At 33.9% G+C, this 20,187-nt stretch overlaps 1 protein-coding gene across 2 annotated transcripts in view; it reads right to left on the bottom strand.

Moving 5' to 3' along the window:
* Nucleotides 1-1,715: 1,715 nt before the first annotated feature.
* Nucleotides 1,716-20,187, bottom strand: part of LARP7 (La ribonucleoprotein 7, transcriptional regulator) — a 28,269-nt gene continuing 9,797 nt past the window's right edge. For both annotated transcript variants that reach the window (XM_072623563.1, XM_072623561.1), the window contains exons 3-13: nt 15,482-15,582; nt 15,298-15,381; nt 14,823-14,987; nt 14,562-14,670; nt 14,096-14,482; nt 13,873-14,017; nt 11,934-12,073; nt 10,633-10,751; nt 7,899-8,058; nt 7,215-7,306; nt 1,716-1,964 (exon numbers count right to left, since the gene is read on the bottom strand). In XM_072623563.1, the coding sequence (XP_072479664.1) occupies nt 1,884-1,964; nt 7,215-7,306; nt 7,899-8,058; nt 10,633-10,751; nt 11,934-12,073; nt 13,873-14,017; nt 14,096-14,482; nt 14,562-14,670; nt 14,823-14,987; nt 15,298-15,381; nt 15,482-15,582 (1,583 nt within the window). In that variant the 3' untranslated portion in view covers nt 1,716-1,883. The remainder of the gene's footprint in view (nt 1,965-7,214; nt 7,307-7,898; nt 8,059-10,632; nt 10,752-11,933; nt 12,074-13,872; nt 14,018-14,095; nt 14,483-14,561; nt 14,671-14,822; nt 14,988-15,297; nt 15,382-15,481; nt 15,583-20,187) is intronic.

The raw sequence follows: 20,187 nt of genomic DNA on the forward strand, positions 1-20,187 counted from the left end.
GAATCCCAGGATACCTCTTAGTATTATCAGTACCGAATTTTCTAGTGCTATGGGGGTAGGGTTTCAAGGTTTTCTCTCCAACAGTAAATTATTCCCAACCTATACTCCAGATTTGTTTTTTGCTGCATTCACAGCAGCTAAACTGATTGTTTTACTTACTGGCCTAAAATATTCTGTTCCATAATTCCCCATCTCTGTTTATTCCAGTTCAAGTCCCAGGCCTTAAATGATCTCTCCATACTCTCCTAAAATTCAATGGGAAACTGAAACTTTGACCTACTTCCTGTTCTACCTCATCTAGTGGTCTTAGACACTTCCAGTTTGTCAGATTTCCTAAATAAAAGGCAAATTATCTTAGAGCTGTGCACTTATCTTCAGTGATGTATGGAGGTTATTTGGTTGAATTTTAAATTGATGACTCATCCCTTACATAGATTATTACCTTGTAAGCAAGCAAATTTCACCCTCATTTGTTTTAAGGGCTATTGGACAGGCCCATCTCTGCAGTAAATAGTTTTTGACTGTTTATAGACTAAGGCTATCTTCATTTCAGAATGTCTTCTGTACCTTTCAAGATACTTTTAAGAGTACCATATTCTTGGCTATGTCTACCAAACTCTTTGCAAACAGTAAGAAGTTCTTGTACCATACCTTTGAAGTAGTAGTTCTGGATATAAACCCAAAATTCTTAGCTTCACATCATAGACAAGTAAACTTTTGTTAATTGAAATCAAGGATTTAAATCTCAACTCTCAGAATCACTAGAAAGTAGCCTCCATGCTAGTTTGGGGTTTTCTAATTTTTAAGCTGCATTACCTACTTTTGGGATATGGTGGCATTCACAGATCCCTCCCTTCGCAGTTTACTTTTCTTATCATTCCTCTTCCTCACTCTAAGCCATTTTTTTCAACTTGGTACCCCAGGTGTCCTAGAATACATCTAGTAGGCAATTTAACGTACGTTGAATCCACAGGAAACAGAAACAATGCTTTTTCTCAACCATCTGCTGGGAATTTCAAAGGCTCCTGTGTAGCTCCATCCAGTCACAAAGATTTAGGCTAGACTGCATATTCCAGAAAACTCCAAGCCTCTCCAATGAAACTGACTAAGGAATTTTCCCCAGTCTCCTTTTATGGTCAGAGGCATTAATCTGAGTTAACCAACTGTAATCAATCTGATTGATAAGCATTTGAATTTTCTTAAAATAATCAATGTAATCAAATAAAATTTCAACTAAAGGATAAGAAGCAGAATGCCAATTTGACTTCATTTCTTTCTTTGTTTTCAACAGTTCAGTTTCTGCCAGCCCTGCTGGTACTGTCTGAGAACTCAGAATTAATTCCTCACCAGATCTATCAAATCTTTCCCAAACAAGCTCCCTCACTGTAGCTGACTTTAATTCACTTCTGTTTTGGGAGCAAACTTCTCCGTTCAGAAGTAACTTTTTTTTGGAAAATATACTATGTATTTGGGTATGCTTGGCTATTGGATGGGGAGTGACTGTTGTGTCAAAACAAAATAAGTTAAAAAATTTAAAATACGTTTAAGTTATGTAATCATCAAAACTTGTTAACTCAATTTAGATGCACTCTTCAAAAATATAATTGTAAAGTTCCTAAAACATATTTTATTGTTAATTTACCATTTGTTCAGTTGATTTACATAAATTATTTAAGAATGCTAAATAAAAAAACCCACTCTTAAAGGAAAAAGCATATGGCTCAAAGTAATTAAATTTAATTCAATTAAAAGTAGGTTTTTAAAACAATATTCTATAGTACCAAGATGAAAAGAAAAAACAGAAAGAAATAGATTTCTTAAAGAATAGTAAAAGTATTCAGAGAATTGATAAGTCCTCAAGGTAAAGCAAAATTCAAATTTTTTCAATCATATTCTGAAAACCGAATGTGCTGACTTGCTTGTTGAGTCTTGGCCAGTCTAATTTTTTCAGCTTTGTTGATCAGCTAGGAGAGAAGGTAGAAATTAGAGTATGTTCCAAAATGAAAATAATGTTCAAATACGCAATACACACTTAACTGTAATCAAATACATTCAATTCCAGGGAAAAATAATTAATTTCATTTAGTAAATCTTTTTTGAACACTATTATTTGGCTTTGCTTAGCCAGCAATAAATCTTTCAGATATAGGCTTGGAAAACTTGATGTCATAAAAGTATTTCATAAATAAGCACCCTAAATCTCCAAAGCCAGAGGATTGCTAGTTAATCAGTGCTTCTAGCTAGGTAGTAATTAATATTATCTTTTAAAATGTAGGAAAATGTACATGCATCAAAATAGAATTTTCCTTAACAAAACAGAATCAGAAACCAATCTACAAATAATCTATTAGCAATACCATAGGATCATTGATCTAGAATTGGAAGGAACCATAAAAGACCATCTAATCCACCACTTCCCCCTTCCCCCGACCACTTTATTTTTACAGGTGAGGAAACTGAAACCCAGAGAGCTTGTGGTTTTCCCAAGATCACACTGCTAAAGGAGGCACAGGTTATCTATCCAATGGAATTCTTAATACAGCTTTGACAAGGATTTAGGGCAAAACCTTACTATTTTATTTTAAATTAGAGTAATTCCTTTTACTAGTTCTCACCTGCTTTCCATTTTTGTCTATCTTCATATTCTTTGTGTTTATTCTATGTCTGAGACACATGTACTTATCACCTCAGTCTGAGAGAATCCATGGATTCCTGTTTGGTTTAGGTGCTCCTTGCTATAAATCTGTTCCTGCTACATGAGTCCCTTGTCTCTCCAAAGCCAGTGCTTTCTTCCTCTTTGCACTCCCCCTCGTCTGTCTGTACTCCCCTATCATATATTTTGAGTTGCTAACTTCAGAGGCCATTTAGACCTCATTGGAGATGACAGCTGAGGCCCAAGGGATGGAACTGGAACCTGGGCCCTCTAGTTGCAGAGTATTTCACTTTTCACTGTACTGCACATTAGCTTGTTTACATACTGAATGTCTTAGATGGAAACTCCAGGAGGACAGGGACTGCTATGCATGTAGTAAGCTGTTGGTTGTACCATATGGTATTATGACTATTGCTGATTACAGAACCAACAGGCCAGACAGTTCTTAAATATTTTAGAGCACTTATTTACTTTTCTGATTTTTCAATTTTTATATACAGTTTTAATTACTTGAATGCTATAATAACTCTAGAACATCATATAAAGATAATTCTTTGACTTAAACTTAAATTTGTGCTTTCTACCCAAGAAGTATATAACTATGCAATTAGTTAAAAATGCAGATAAAAATACTGGGGCATCATCATTTTAGCCTGACTAACCTTTTACCTTTAATTAAAAACAATTTTTTTTACTCTGAATTTATTTTTGAAGAAAGAAAAAAGCATTTACGAAGTGTCAACCATGTGCCAGGCATTGTGCTAAATTCTTTACAAACACTGTCTCATTTGATCCTCACAACAACCCTGGGAAGTACACATTGTTAATCCAACTTTAAAGTTGAGGAAACTGAGGCAGATAGAGGTTAAGTGATTTGCTCAGGATCATAAAACTGTTAGTAAGTGAAGCTGCATTTGAATTCAGAACTTTCTGACTCCAGGCTTAAGCTCTATCCATTATACTACCTAGCTTAAAATATCTAAGTCATTTATTCAAAAATTTCAAATTCATTTTTATAACACAACTACATTGAACACTCTCAGAGAATGTTTTGATAGATGCCACAATTGTGAAGAAAACTCACTATAACATTCACATTTTATGCACAGAAATTACCATGTTCTAGTTTATTCATTAGTAAAATAAGACATCATAACCTCCAAGGTCTGTCTGATCCAGCTCTAAAAATTGGAACTCACATAGTATTATTTCTGGAATTATTATATTTCTCTTACAAAATTCTATCACTCACTACCAATTAATTTTCATAGACCTTGCATTTTCTAAGACAGAGTCAACCAACATGTATTGTGCACCTACTTTAAACAGGATCCCTATCATAATACATAAGTCACCAATATGGTAGTTACAATAAACAAAACCAAAATTTAATCATTTGTTTTGCTGTATTATTTTGTTGTATAAAAGCCTCATCATTACTGCTGACTCTCAGTGTGGATGTGGGTGGCAGTGGGCTGGACCTGTGACTTCATTGGTGATTTTGAAAATTCCTTCAAAATTGATGCAGATCAGTAATTCACTTCTAACAGTCTTAGGAGAGCTGCCTGGGGAGCAGAGAGGAGCAGGTTTCAAAGTTGCAGGGCTTGAAACCACACATGCTTTCTTGCTTCCGGGGCAGGCAACTGGTTCTCTAGGCCATGCAGTTTTTCTAATGTTATTCACTGGATTTGGCCCACTGAGTATGAACATTATCTATGGGATGTTACAGTAACTTGTGCCTGTTTAGGGAATGCATGCACCCACTGACGGTTAAGTGTATATGTGTCTACATACAGGAATATTACAAAAGGTCATACTACAAACAAAGCCTCTACAAATATAGCACATTTTATTATTATCGTTAATAATTTTTTGCTGAAATTAAGTGATTAAAACAATGTTTATACTTGAATTTTGCAACCTATCATATTTAATTACTGACTTAAGAAAACTGGAGTTAGAAGTTTTGGATTCAAGGTCAAACTTTTTAATCTCTCAGCCTTAGCCTCCTCATCAGTATAATGGGGATACTAACTTCATTACTGGACTGTTGTGGAAGATTTCTAAATTGTTATGCGTTAGAAAAATACAAGTTATCTTTATTATTCTCTATAGGCTGTTATAAAAATTAGATAGAAAAGACATGGCCAGATCTAATATTGTGATTTATTTTTTATATGCTGAAAAATAATTTGAATTTGAACCTGTTTCATTGTTATCAGTTATCTCCCCCTGAGGGTTAGGGGATTCACAGAGAGCAGATGAGAGGTAAATACATTTAAAGAGTTAAATCAGTTGTTTAGAACCAACTTTTAGCAGTGATTAACTTAGTCATTTTTCTGCTTTACAAAAATGAGAACTGAATGCCAGTATCACCACCAACTATTTCTCTCATGTTCAAAAGTCTAATCTACTTTGCAGTCAGAGCTGTCAGGTTCCAATGTCATCATCCAGTCTGCGTTCTCAGACCTTTCTCACTAACCACATGCAACATTTCATGACAAATTACACAATGTGACATAATTCAAGTCAGTAAAGTAGCAAGGATAAAATACAAAAATATCACTTTTCGTAGTATCCTGACACAATATTTATGGCATTTCTCACTTCATGTACATTTCCTGGCCTTTATTCAAGTCTATTTAAGTATCTTTGTATCTCCTCCCACTGGGCTACCTTTTTAGGAAAGATAAACTACTTCTCAATTCATTTTTTGAACGTTAGAGGAGAAGATTAAACAAATACTTCCAGTCAGTGAAATATTCTTGGATTAAGGTTTTAGCATTTAAGTAGTCTCAAATGGGCTTTGAAACAAACACTTTTCAGAACTGAGTATCTTCAGAAAGAAACAAATAAGTCCTCACACACTGACTACTGAGGTTTCCATTCAGGAAGACAATTTAGAAACCCCAAAGAACCTCTTTATAGCATCTGAGGCATCCTGATTAAAGGTAGTTTTTTTTTTTTTAAGTCAGAAAATCAATTATGTATTGCACAAATACTGCATATACTAGTAGGAAATATTAACTATTATTTCTCACATGCTACTCAAGTTGAGAGCAAAAAAATAGGCGTACCAAATCTCTATTTAGTTATGTTAAAGAGCCTTGATCTTTTCCTAGCTCTGAATTCCACTACAGGAGGAGAATGGTTGGTCTCTTGTGCTCTATTTACTCTGCTAAATAAGAGGCCAAATTAGTCACTCATCAAGACTATCTCAAACTTAGGGGCAAATAAATGCAAACAGACTATGTTTCTTGTTTCTAATCCCTAAAAAATGGGTTTCTTTGGCTCTATAATTTCTACATGACAGGATAATTCTTCCATACCAGCCAGAGAAACTTCTTTAGAATTCTATTCTGAAGACTCCTTTAGAATTCTATTCTGAAGACTCCTTTCCTTCTCACCCCTCCTAGGTTTCCCTCAAATTTTAATGTAGCTGATAGAAGACATGCTCCCTCTAACTCCACCTCTTTGATCACCTAGTTTCCTTAAAATTTTGTTACTATGTGAACACATTATTTTCCCCAAAGCACTGATTTTTTTTTTTATTTTTTAGGGAGGTGGCATGGGGGGGAGAAAAAGTCTGTTTCTCAATCATCCAGTATACACCTTTGCACATAGTCTAGGCAACTAATAAATGCTCATCTGATTTAAATCATGTATATGATAAGCCTGTAATGAGAACTATTTTTTTCCCAACCAGAATAAAAAAAACCCTGTTATTTTTGTTAATAGTACCCAGTAGGTCAGGAAAAATTAAACATAACCCAACTGACAATAATGATTTTCCTTCTTCTAAATTAACTCATACTATTCAAAAGTTAAGAAAAAATGCAATAAGTGATTTATTTTTAAGTCATTTAATTTTTTGAAAGTCTTGATTGTATCCCTTGGTTAAAACAATAATGCTCCCCAAAGTGATAAAACTACCATTACTAGGAGGCACAGTATGCATAAGGTTTCTCAATCTTATCTGGGAAGCCTCATATCTTTATAAACTACTCTGAAAACATTGTGATTTTACCCTTAAGACATTCTTCAAATAATAGTTTTTCATTAAACTTTAACACACAAGGAGCCAGAAATCAAGACTGCTTAACTCAGAATACAAAGTACGTTAGAAACAAATACCAAAGGTACTTACCTTGGTGAGAGGCAAACTAGTTTTAATTCAAATTTTATAAAAGAATTCTAGAGAATTTTGTTTTGATAATATATATAGTTTGTACCTAGTTGTTTGCAAGTTGCCTTCCCCATTAGATAGTGAGTACCTTGAGGGCAGGTATAATGTTTTTTTCCTTTCTCTGCAACCCCAGTGCTTTAGTATAGCGCCTGGAACCAACTGTAGGCCACGACCTTAAAAAATGCTTGTTGACTTCATTTGACTTGGCAAATAAAACAGTATGGTCTGGGGAATTACATGAACTATAGTAAAATGTGTTTGTTAGGTCATATAAAATTGAGAAGAAAAGAAAAACCTCTCTACTGAGTAACACTTTTAAACATGTTACTTGTTACAAAAGCAAAAGAAAAGAAAGGTGGATGTAATTCTGTTTACCTTTTCTGTTCCTCTTTTCTTTTCACGGGGTTGGTTAAGTTTAGCCTGCCTATCTACTAAAATCTTCTGCCAGTATCTCTGTTCATGGTCACCTGTAAAACAAGAAATATGGACAACTGATTAATTACACATATAGAGAACAAATTAGGATTTTAAAACAATTTTTAAATATTCAAATTATGGGGTGGAAAAGTCAATCTCTAGCTTCAACTGTAAAAGGGAAGTGAAATTACCCAAAGAACTGTGCAGTTTTGAATTCAAAACCAACTCCCCAGAATTAGAACAAAAAAATGGTGATTATTGTGAATATAATCATAGTCCAAACACCTTTATAAATATCCCATCCCCTCTCATGGGGGGTAGTCTAATTCTTTAAAAATGTTAACAAACATTTGTGTCTACTATCTCCTTGTTCATCTATAGACTGCACTGGCCCTGCTACCACCACCACCACAACCACCAAAATACAAGAGAGCAAGAATGGGAAACGTGCAAACAAAAAGTGATCATCTGACCTGGTGTAGTGCAATTTTAATTATATACAGGCCAATGAGGTTGGTGGGCAGCCTCACAAGGACCATATGCCATTCATATAACTTAAAGATAGCCCTACCCCTTGTTATGTTTGTCTAATTTTTAGGAACTGTTTAGCAAGTTAACATTTCCTGCCACTGAAAATCTTACCAGAGAGGATCTCAAAATTCCAATTATATTTCTTTTTAATTTCTGCATGTGCACTGATTATTGCTTGAGCATCCTCTGGAGTTTTAAATCTAACATGGCACTCTGTATCTCCTTCCAGCACATCAACATAAACAACTTCAGATATCACTGCCAAAGTTTCCTGTAGAGCTCAGGAGAAAGACAGAATGTAAGGTAATTTATATAAACACATTTATTACTTGCACTTCACTCTTTACCAAAAACTGAACATAAATAATGAATACTTTTTTAAAAAATCCAAAAATTAGTATTATTATTCAGTATAAATAGTGTAATACCAAATATTTCTTTTAGAGCAGGCAAAAATGTTCATAAAAGGAAACAAGAAAAAGAAATATTAACAATCACACCTCTACAATTTAAGCTGAGACTGTAGCTATATATCACTTCAAGTTCCTAAAGGGCTAAAGGAATGTGAAGACTGTAGAAGAGAGGTATAAAGAGGTAGTATTCAAATGCTACATAAAATCTGAGAGCTAACTTTAAAAAGCAGCATGAATTAACTTTTAAAGCTAATCCCCTTCCCAACATCAAAAAAACAAATACACTGGGAAGGCAATTTGCTCTTCTATACCTTTTAAAAAACACTAGTAACTTTAAGTAAATTTAATGTTTTTAAAGTTATTTGGTTAGCATTATATAAAAAGACTTTTTAAAATCTTTTGAAATATAGTGTTCTGAGGAACACATGGTCTATAGTCTTTCACTAGTTTCTATCAAATCCTAAGTAAACTCTTCTAAACAAATGAGACCAATAGTCTCAGTCACAAACACTGAAAAGCCTACCTGTAAAAACCTGCTGTGAGGGGAAATTAACTAGGATCCTGTATTTCTAATCGATTTTGGTCACAGCAGGTTCTACAAAGACAATCCTCTTATGCAGGAATGTGACACTACTCTTAATTCTCCAAGTCCCATCCATAAAATTAAAAGAAAATAACTGGAGCTACTCAACAGAAAAAGGAATCTTCCTTTAATTCCCCTCCCTCCTTAACTCTGAGGTAAGTTTTGGCTATAAGATTAATCTAGGTTACAAAAAATACCCAAAGAAACTTGGTTGATATTAAAACAAGGCGGGGGAAAGTTTTTTTTTTTGGTTAATCATTTTTAAAACGAAGGACCAAGTCAGGATGTGTAGTTCCTTTTTTAAAAAACAAAAGCATCTTAGAAATTGGAGAATTAATTTTTAACTTACTTCAATGATACCGGAGTGACACATTACAGTACATCATTTTTGGTTAAAGAGTAAACAGTAGCCAAACTTGAAGTGATAGGAGGCATCATGTTATTTACTTTTCGTAAATCAGGTGATGGTAAATTAATGCTATTAGGATTATATAATCTTTTCGATGATAAACGTAATGGAACCGTTACCAGGATTGAAGCTTCCAACTTCTTTTGCCTAAGACTTTTTAAAAAATACTTGAAAACCAGTGTTCACCAATGTTTTTTCTATTTTCACTTGACACATTTTCCCTGAATTAGTTTCCTATTTGCAATCTTCAATACTGATCTATGTCCTGAAAATTTAAAGTGTCTGGCACTCAGTAGGTACTTAATATATATTTGATGAATAGTCACAGTCTCAGTCCCACCTCACTGAATCAGAACTTGGTGCTAATGAGGTCAAGGTTGTCCCTTTTGGGTCAATCACCAGAGGACAGGAAGGGTTTAATCAATTTAATTCAACATTTATTAAACACTACATTATTTACAAAGAACTGTACAGAGCACCTAAATATTCATCTCTTGAAAAAGTTATACTGTAAAGAGACATTAATGAAAGGAATTAGTCAACAGCAGATAGCAGAGATGACTTAGTAAAATGCCATCATCATTACTAGGAAAAAAAATCACAGAATTTCAGAGTTGAAAAGAGCCATCTCTCAGATAGCCCTACTGTCTCAACCATCACATCTTAATTTACAACCTAGCTGTCAAAAAACATGAATAAACTGATTTCTTTAAAATTTTTTTTCTCTTTAGCAGCTTCACCTGCTTGACAATAAATGAAAATTAAAAGCTTTGAAGTTTAACAAATATGAAATGTAAATATACTTCAAAATTCTTTCTCTTAAATGTTCACTGAAACTATAAATATTAAGAAAATTTCACATTACTTTCAAGTTAAAATTCTGATCAAGCTTTAAAAAAATTGTATGTAAGTTTTTCTGAAAAGATATATTTTCATTGGAAAAAAATCTTATGTTAAAAACTAAAACATTTTGTAGTCTTTTAAATTTTAATAAAACAATTTAACTGAACAATTGTAAGTTTTTAGTCAAGCATAAAATTATTCCACTACAAGGGAGTCATCAACTTCCACTACAATTAAAATGATTAAATGTGTGCCTAATGTGCCTTTTAAGATCTTCCCAAGATTCTACTTAATTTCAAATAGAAAAGTTTGAAATTGGAAAGTTGACTTTCAAATCAGTCAGTAAACCACTGAACGCTTTTAAACTCAATGATTTAAAAAGTTTTTTAAAAAAAGGTTTATTATACAACAAAAAGGACTTCTTAAAGCTTTGGGCCAAGTTTACCATTTACTAACAAACAGAAAACTTAAGAAGCACAGCTTCAACCAAAGGAGAAATTCCAATCTGATTAGTCTAAACAGTTTTGCATATTCTCCCAGGGCAGTACAGTTATTCCAGGGAAAGGTGACGGTTAACCTAAAGGCTCAAAGCCTTACCCGGAGGTGTTTCCTGCTTGGCAAGGGTTCTGTGCTAATGATCTTCACAATTACTCCACTTACAAACTGGGGTCCCATTGTGTTAACCTTCTCAGGGGGCTGACAGTCTTCACTGTTTGCTGTTAATTTGAAAAGGAAAAATACAAAAAAAATTTCACAGGTAACGAGTCTAACAAAGAAAAAAGGTAACATAAAATTATCACAGCAAAACAAGGATTTCTTTTGTTGGTTGTAATAATTATTAAATTTATCAGTATTTCTTAATCAACTTTGCTCCAGAATTTCAAAATCCCTAAAATCACGATAACCTATTTTTGGGTCAGCTACAATTTTATTTCAGGATTGGAAAAGAGTGAGAAGTTTTTAAAGATTTCAGAGAAAATATAAAACCAAGTGGAGAAAAGTCTCTCAGGTATTACACATTCAATTTTTAAAAATTACCTAGAAGCCATTTAACGATAATGCTTTTAAAAAATCAAACTAAAGATGAGTATTTTATAGAGGTAGTCATATGCACTCTCTCATTACTGCAAAGATAAAAACTCATTTCATTCATCTGCATGAAGTTATTTGGAACAGAAAACGTTATCTAAAGGATTCCCAAATGGTAGGATTCACTAAGAGCTTGTTACAACATGCTATTTCCATGCTATTTCATTAGGAAAGAATTACAACCGAGATTATAGTTTCTCTTTGGAAGGTATTCCAAAAGAGAGACCCAAGTATTCTCAATCCTCTGGTACAGTGACTCTATTGAGTTATAGAAAGGCGATGTTAACTGAGCACTGAGAACATGAAGTTCATTGAGTATTGAGTATATGAGCTCCAAAATGTGCTGATCAATATTAGGCGGATGAAGATTTTGTCCAAACAAGAAATGATAAACTGGATTAGTGAGATAAAATTCTCACTCACTACGTACAGTGAACTTGAAATTGAAAACTGAAAAACAGAGGGGAGTAAGGAGACTGAAACTAAAAGAAGATAAAGTATCATTGTTTGAAGGGTTAAGTTTACAATCAACAAAAATTTTAGAAAAAAAGCCTGCAAATAAACAGGACTTGATTTCTAAATAGCATTCCAAAATAAAATGTTCAGACACAATTAATTATTTACTGAGAACCAGTCTCTACTTATTAAATACCCAAAAATCTATTTCCTTGACCAATATTTATAAATTAAATGGGTTAAAGAAAATTACATTAGCCATAACGTTTTCATTTACGAGGCATATTTACAAATAAGATAACATTTAAATAAAAAGGATATGTAAACTATAAACGCCATCACATTGTCTTTACCATGGCCATTTTTTATTCCAGGGTTTGTGTCCGTTTGCCCTAAATTCTCAGACTTTATTTGGGATATAGTTTTTTTTAAAGAAGCCATGCTGGCTTTCTGCAGAGCCAAATATTCTTTTTTCAATTCTATCCATTCACTCCTGTAAAGGAAGAAAAATGAGTGAAATACTATTGTCAACTAATGGCAAAAGAACATGCATATTCTTAAATGATCTCTGCAGTTTGGAGCAAACCTAGCAAACAAGTAAACAACAGTACCTCAACAAAATAACTATAAAAGATGCAGTACTTTTAGTTCTCCAGGGACATTCTTAGGCATGCTTCTTAAATATGAATTTTTGGAAATAAACTCTGGGATTAATTGATTAATCAGAGAAATATTTTTTCTAGAAAAACAACAGATTAAAGTTTTCAAAGCTTTGTTTTTGGGTTTCCCTCCCCCACAAATTTAAGTGATAGCATTCCTTAGTATTTACTAGCATCAAAAGGAATTTCTAAAAAGAAAAAACACCCAATGGAAGCAATTTATATATTTACATATATTTAACATGTAGATGTTTCTGCAAACAGTTCCAGTTTTGCTAGATAGAAACACAATGACTATTGGGTCACTCTGAGAACACTCATTGTTACCCTAATCTGGGCCATCAAACAAATAGATAGGAGATTTTTAAAAGAGGAGGATATCTTGTGGTAATGGTTTTAGCAGTTAACATTGACAACTGTATACTTAAAAAAAAAAAAAAAAAGCATCCAGATCCACCCAGGATCATACATTCCCAGAGAGCAGATACATTAAAATAACAAAAGACTCATGTAATGATTCTTTGAGATAAAAAGGCAAAAGGAACTCCGGAGTGAAGAATGGTATAAATAGAGAAGTAGGGGGAGCTAGAGTCTTTGACACACACTGGAGAGGAAGAGAAAGCCAAGGGATGGGAGCCAGAAAGGTAAAGAAAATGTACTTCTCTGAAGGTATGGAAGATCCACTAAACTAAACCTGCCACCCGGCCAATCTACTATGCTGCTAAAGAAGAACTTAAAGGAATTATTGGGACCCCTTCTACTTTAACATGGAGGTACTTTCTGTGATTAAAAAAAAGTAAGTGCTTCCATGTTTTGGTAGGAGTGAATCCTGTTCTCATTCACTAAATTCTGGATGGTTTGATTCCCTGAATTGTTTTAATTAATGCTGTATTTCGGTATGTCAGCTTTTTGGCAAGGAATCCTCTCTGCTTTAACATGGGGGTACCTGCTACGTAATAAAAAAGTAAGTGCTTCCATGTTTCAGTGGAGGGGATTTCAAATTGGCACATTTTAAGCTATTGCTGACAGTGAGCTACTGCTGACAGTGTATAATTTCTATAATCTGAAATTAAAAAGTCAAAAGTTTTCTCACTTTTGCAGGATGAGATGTTAGAGAAGAATTGGTTTTGGGCTTCCAAAACTACCTTTCAAGACTCCCCACCACTTAAACGTGGATTTACTTGCTTTGTTTCTAAAAAAGTAAGTGCTTCCATGTTTTAGTGATGGTGAGTCTTACTTTCCTATTATATAATTTAAATGTATATTTGAAAGATTTTCTGACCTATTTGTGTAAATAATTAAGTGCTTCTGTGTTTGAGTTGTGGTGAATTGTAATGGCTTATAAAGAAACTGTTAAATATTTTTGTTGGATTTTTTTCCATCTGGGCTACAAAATTTCTTTGGCTACAGGCCACTACTGTTGCTAACATGCAACTCTGTTATATGTAAACGGGAATTGCACTTTAGCAATGGTGATGGCCTGGAAGACATTAAGTTTTCCCCAAATTAAGACTTTATTACAATCCAAATGATTATTTTTATTTACCTATGTACATACGGATATATGTGTCCAGCTTAATAAAACAGTCCAGAACTAAAACAAGAGAAGTTCTTATTTAGTTAAGTAACATACTTGGATAATACTCTTAATGGTATGACCTCCTCTCCCATTTTGTGTCTTTCTTTATGCTTTTTCTTATGCTTTCTTTTTGATTTTAAAAGGGATCCATCTTTCATATCAACAGCATCTTTCTCCTCTTCAGTAGAAACTTCTAGGTCTAAAAGAGAAGATGTGATTACAATTTTTAACTAAACCTTTTACCTTGTAACAAATTGCAAAAATGACATATTTCTACCTTTACAATCTTTTGGCATTTCAACTTTTGGATGCTCATCTTTAACACTTTCTTCTTTAAGAGAGCTCTTCTTGACTTTTGAAGTTGGTATTAATGTATCCACATCTCCAGAACTATTTCTCTTCCTCTTCCCTCCTCTGATTTCTTCAGGTAAACCCAACACATCAGATCTTTCCTTTTTCTTCTTCTCCTTCTTACAAGGTGGCCTTGGGATATCTGAACTACCCACTTCAGAGCCCTCAGATGTTGTCCTGTGCCTTTTAAGCTTGTTTAAATGCTCTAAATGCTCATCAGGAGTGTCTGTATTTGTTTCCTTTGTCTCCACTGCTGCCTGAACACCTTCCTTTTTTATTCGTGATTTCTTTTTCTTTTTTTTCTTCTTTTCCTCTGCATACAAAGCACATAATTAAATATCTGTCATGTTTCCCCTTTAAATTCAAAACCAAATATGAAAAATGAGACCTACCAGCAGCTCTACAGATACTAGTGTTAAGGGCAGGTATAGGTTTATTTTTCACTGTCTTTGGAAACATTCCAGGTTTCCTGGGTGCTTCTTCTGGTGGATTATTTAAAAACTTAAAAAAGAAATAGGAAAGTAGTCAAGTTAATATTTCATTTGGTTCAACTGTCTTAACTTCTAAAATGACTACTATATCTCTGCTCCAACCCCTCTTCCTCTCCTCAGTGTGTGGGGGTGGGGGTAGTTCACCTCTGTATTGACACCTACCTCTATAGCTTTGTCAGCTTGTTCTTTTGTTTCAAATTCTACAAATGCAAATCCTTTTGGGTCTCCAGTAGACTTGTAATGAGGGATGCTGATATAAACAACATTTCCACATTTTCCAAATACTCTTTCAATCCAACTGTGATTGACATTTTTGGGAAGCAATTCCTAAAAAAAAAAAAAAAAAAAAAAGGCTGTAACTTTAAAATCAACGTTTCAAGAAATCTGCATCAATTCTTTACAGATGGCAGGGGAGAAACAAATCCCTGCACTTTCTCCACCTCAGCGCTAAGACCTGTTTGTAGTGAGATAGGCTGGGGGGGGGGGGGGGGGGGAGAGGATAAGAGAACAGGAACAAGACCTGGAGCACAACTACTAAGTCAAGGGTCTCATCTATTAAATTCTCGAAATACTAAAGGCCCAATAAGTGACCCCTCATCTTCATTTACATAACCTCAGAATTATAAATAAACCTTACCACATATACAGTCCGGTCATCCACATCTTTTGGCTTCTCACCCAGTGGCTGGCGCCTCCTTACTCTTGTACCTTCCAAATCCAACTTGGGGAGGAGAAGCAAGAAAAAAGCCTTTCTTAAAACTATTCATGTATAGAGGGCTGTGGAAATTATGTTTGGTTACTAGGAAGTTAAATGTACTGACCTCTACAACTGATGAACTTTTCAAGGCTCTGGCTATTAGTTTTCCATCAGTTGTCAATTTCTTCATCTTGTTAAATGATACAAGAAGTGATATATCAACATCTAAAAGGGTAAAAATTCATAAAAATGAAGCTACTATTGTACCGAAGTGTAGCAAGGAAATATTCATTTTTTTCCACTTCAATTTCTACAAAAAGTCATGTTTCCCTAATTTAAACTGAATTTAAGTTTCCAATGGCCACACAATGTTACCTATGTACAAAGCTTAAATTACTTTCCTATACATTATTTCTCTGCAAATAAAGGATCCAAGGTTATCAAGTTAATGTACCTATTTTTTTTTGAAAAGCATTGGAATCTACATATTACCCAAATTCAGAGATGCACTCATGTAAACTATTTAAAAAAAAAACCCCCACAAAAACTCTTAAGGGGTTGAGGACAAGGATCATTCACCTAGCCTGTCTCAAATTCCAAAAGTAAGTTCTGGTTAGCTCTGACTAGTAGGCCTTGGGCAAGTTACTTATCTACTTTGATCCATATCTAAAAACCCCAGCCTAGCTATCTAACCCTACCTTCGTCCTTCAGGTGGCACCATCACATCTTATCTATATGTTGAGAAAGGTTTATTCTAGCTTTACCCATATGAAATTTACAGAAAATAATGTCCTTCCCCAGCCACTATTAAATCTTTTTAGTTTTTTTACATCTTTACCATTCTGACAGATGTGAAGTTCTGTTAGTTTGAGAAGAGAGCAAAATGAAATTGGTGGGAGAAAATGCCCATACGTAAAAAAAGTATCTAAAACTTAAACAGACTGTAGTATTTAAAATACAATTTTTGCACTACTTTAAGTAAAGCCTTTAGTTTCACTTAGCAAATGGTAAATTATTAAAGGTTCAGTTATAAAAAGAAACAACTCCAATAAGGAACAGTGGAAGCAGTCAATGGAACAATGTGAATATACAAAGAACTCTTTCAATATACATTTTTAAGAGACACAAAAGGATGTTAAGCTGGTTAACAGGATACAAAAGCAGAACAGTTAACACATGAACATCAGGAATATTAACACTGAGATTGCAATGCAGCTAGCCAGGAAAGCTAGATACCAAAAAAGCCTTGGGGGTATAGATGTAAACTGGGGAAAAGAAAAAGATCAAATAAGAAAGTGGATGAAATTGATGCTAGATAACAATCAAAGGCTATTAACTAGTACTTTCTTCTGTAGGACAGAACACCTGAAGTCCTCATAAATTCAAGTTCAGGTGTTCTGAATCGCCAAAGTGTCAATTCAAACAAACATTAAAGCTTCTATTATGCTAAGTAATGGGGATACAAAAACAAAATTCAAAGTCCCTGCCTTCAGAAATACATTCATATACGATCACTAGAAGATGCTGAACTTGGGAAATCTTTGAGAGATACTGTAGAATGAGACAGTTACAGATAGGCAACTGTTGGTCAATTGTCAAGAACTGAAATACAATGGAATCTGTATCAAATGAGCAGATTGCATATGTGCTTGTTTGACTTTAAATATTGTGAAAACTCAGACACCGAGGAAACCAGAAGCTGCAACAGGAGCTGCCTGCAGGCCTACTTTTGACAGGATTATCAGCTTGATACATCAGGTGAATATTGTAAAAATTTTTCCCCCTAGAAATTCATTATTTTTAAGAGAACAAATGACACAATAAATTGAGTGTTACCAGGTTGTGGGTTACAAGATACATTTACGAAACTTCTGGCATTTTATGTTACCAATAAAAGTATAAAAATAAAATAAGGGACAAATGTAAGCATAAAGCTGAAAGGACAGAAATAAAGATTTAAATTGGAGAGAAATTCAGTGTTTGTGACTGGTTCAATAAAGCAGATCAATATGGTAAATAAGGCTTTCTAAATGAGCTTACAGATTTAGTGCAATATCAGTAAAAAAAAATGTCAATGGATTCCTTCATAGGAATGGATCAAGTCATATAAAAGAGATTACTGTGTGGACTTGACCTCAAAACACTTGTGACGCTCAGTTCTTCTCAAAGCTACCAACTATAAGGAAAAAAAAAAAGCTGTAAAACTCAATGGTTGACACTCCAGATATGGCACCAAATACACTAGATTCGTTTTTGATAAACTTGTAGCTAATAAATTAGGATAAATGTTTTATTAATAAATATTGTTGGGAAAATGGCTAGTGAAAAGTTCTCTCATAACGTACTTCAATAGAGCTAAGAAATCTTGCAAGCTAAGCTCCTTTAGGGCAAGGTTATAATCCTTAGTATATACTAAGTATTTAATAAATACTGAATAACTAATTGACCTCACTGATACAGATTAACTGAGCTGGTCACAATCAGTCCATTCCTTCTAGGCCCTAGAGAAATTTGTGAAAGTACTCCCACAAATCCTCAAAGCTCAATGTGCTAGAGACCTTCCTTTTGACCTCTTGAGCTTCTATGGATACCGAAGGATGGAGCACACACAGGCTGTCCACCAAATATCCCTAAATCTCTTCATGATGCTCACCTCCGTGTCCTATTTCTTATCTCTCTGTTGACACTTTTTTTTTTTTTTTACAACTTTTCTTTGGCTTTATGTGTAGCCCATTTATACACATCATGTACCTTCCAATGCAACCTTAATTCCTTTCTTCTGTGGTACAGTAATATTCTATTTCATTAACATGACACAATGGGTTCGGCCATTCACCCAAATGATGGGTAGCTACACTGTTTACTGTTCTTGGTTAAGAACAAAAAGTGCTCCTATAAACACTTTTGTACAAAGGGATTCTTTCCAAACTATGAATTCTTTGGGGTATATAACTAGCAATATATGCTTAGTTGAATGACTTTGGGGCTGTTTTCCCAAAGTGCTTTCTAAGACAGTTGGACCAATTTCTAGTTTGTTCCACTTAGTGTGCCTTTCCTCCCACAGCACTTCCAATATTTACAATTTTCCCTTTTTGTCATCTTTGCCAATCTGATGGTAGTGAAGTGGAAACTCAGGGCTTTTAAAATTATAAATAACTGTTAAATGAATGTCCTTGGCTACTATTTCTCTCTAACTGCCAATGTCTTCTGACTAATAAGGTAGTTTTTAAGTAATTTTCATTACCCTTATTTGTGAGGATTAATTTCCATCTATTCAATTTCCTATATAATGGCAGCAGGAAGGAAATAAAGCAGTAAGTGCCTACTATGTGCCTGGCACTGTGCTAAGAGTTTTACAAATAATTTCATTTGATACCAGTCTATTCTTTTATTCATTTGCTGTTTTCCAGCATGAATAGCCTGTTTCAACAGGTCAAAACTGGGGCTCCCCCAAGTGAATTCTTTTCAATTGTTTCTACACATTTTTATTTCTATTTTTAATGACATTAATTTTAATCAGTTTTCTAAAAATTCAGTAATCTAACTATATACAAACAGCTGATTCACAAATGACTCCCACATGACCAGTTCTTTCCTGTGAAATACAACTGATTTCATTTTTTGTGTCATTATTTGGTCCTGGTTATAACTAGTGTCACTCAAATCTTTTCTTAAGGAAAATGTTCAAGATATATAGGCATGAGAAACTTAATACAAACCATTGCCTTTTGTTTCTTGTGTCTGAACCATGTTTTCCACTATTTTTTGGCCAACTTCTGCATTTCCACTTTTATTTAAGTCACTGAATATGAAACACTTACTTATTTTGCAGGGTGTAAATAAGTTCTTACCAGAATTTCTTAACTTCCTTATCCTTTGAAATAATGGTAGTAAAGATAAAATAATCATCTTCACAGTTTTTTTATTAAAGTTTTGGACAGTGTTTTGAGCAATATGAAATGAAATGAACAAGAGTTCTATTAAGTGTTTTTTGTTCCCTGTTTCATGCATAAAACCAACTCTATCAATTCCTTTACTTTCCTTTCCAAGCTGAACGTGTGAGTCATTTTTATATTTACTTGCAACTATCTTTTTTCTTTAGGTTTAACTGATTTTAAAAAAAGGTTTTATTGATGCCTTTTAGTTTTTATGCCAGTCATATGTCCTCCACTGAATCTTTCCTTCAATCAGTACCAAACCTATTATTTTCCAGGAAATATGTTTGGTGCTATGAACAAATAAATGAAGAAAAGAAAGTCCTTGCATCCAAGAAGTTTAGTCTATTAAGGTAGCCAAATATACATAAACATATTTAAGTATAGATAAAAACATATAAAAAATAGATAAAAGGTAATTTTTAGGAGGGTAATTAAAGAAAATTTAAGCAAAACCAACTGAAAGAATACTTGAATCTGACAGCTTAGGGGGCATTCCAAATTAGCCCATTGTAAGAAGGTGGCAAGTATTTTTCATTATTTTTCCTCTAGGACCAAGTATGGTCACTGAGATTAATCTGAGATCAGTTGTCTTACTGGATTGTTTTTATAGTTCTGTCTATAGAACATATATTACATATGTTGTAAATTGTTAAGGTTCTTCATTTTGTTCATCAATTCATGTAAGTTTTCTGAATGATTCATATCTGTATATTCTCAAAATAATTATATTCCATTATATTCATATGGAGCAGTTAGGTGGTGATAGAGCACCAAGCCTGGAGTAGAAAACACTTAGGTTCAAATATGGTCTCAGACACTTGCTAGGCATGTGACCTTGAGCACTCAACCCAATTTGCCTCAGTTTCCCATCTCTAAAATGGGCTAGAGAAGG

The sequence above is a fragment of the Notamacropus eugenii genome, chromosome 7 (assembly GCF_028372415.1).
Source record: "Notamacropus eugenii isolate mMacEug1 chromosome 7, mMacEug1.pri_v2, whole genome shotgun sequence".
Classification (NCBI taxonomy): Eukaryota; Metazoa; Chordata; class Mammalia; order Diprotodontia; family Macropodidae; genus Notamacropus; species Notamacropus eugenii.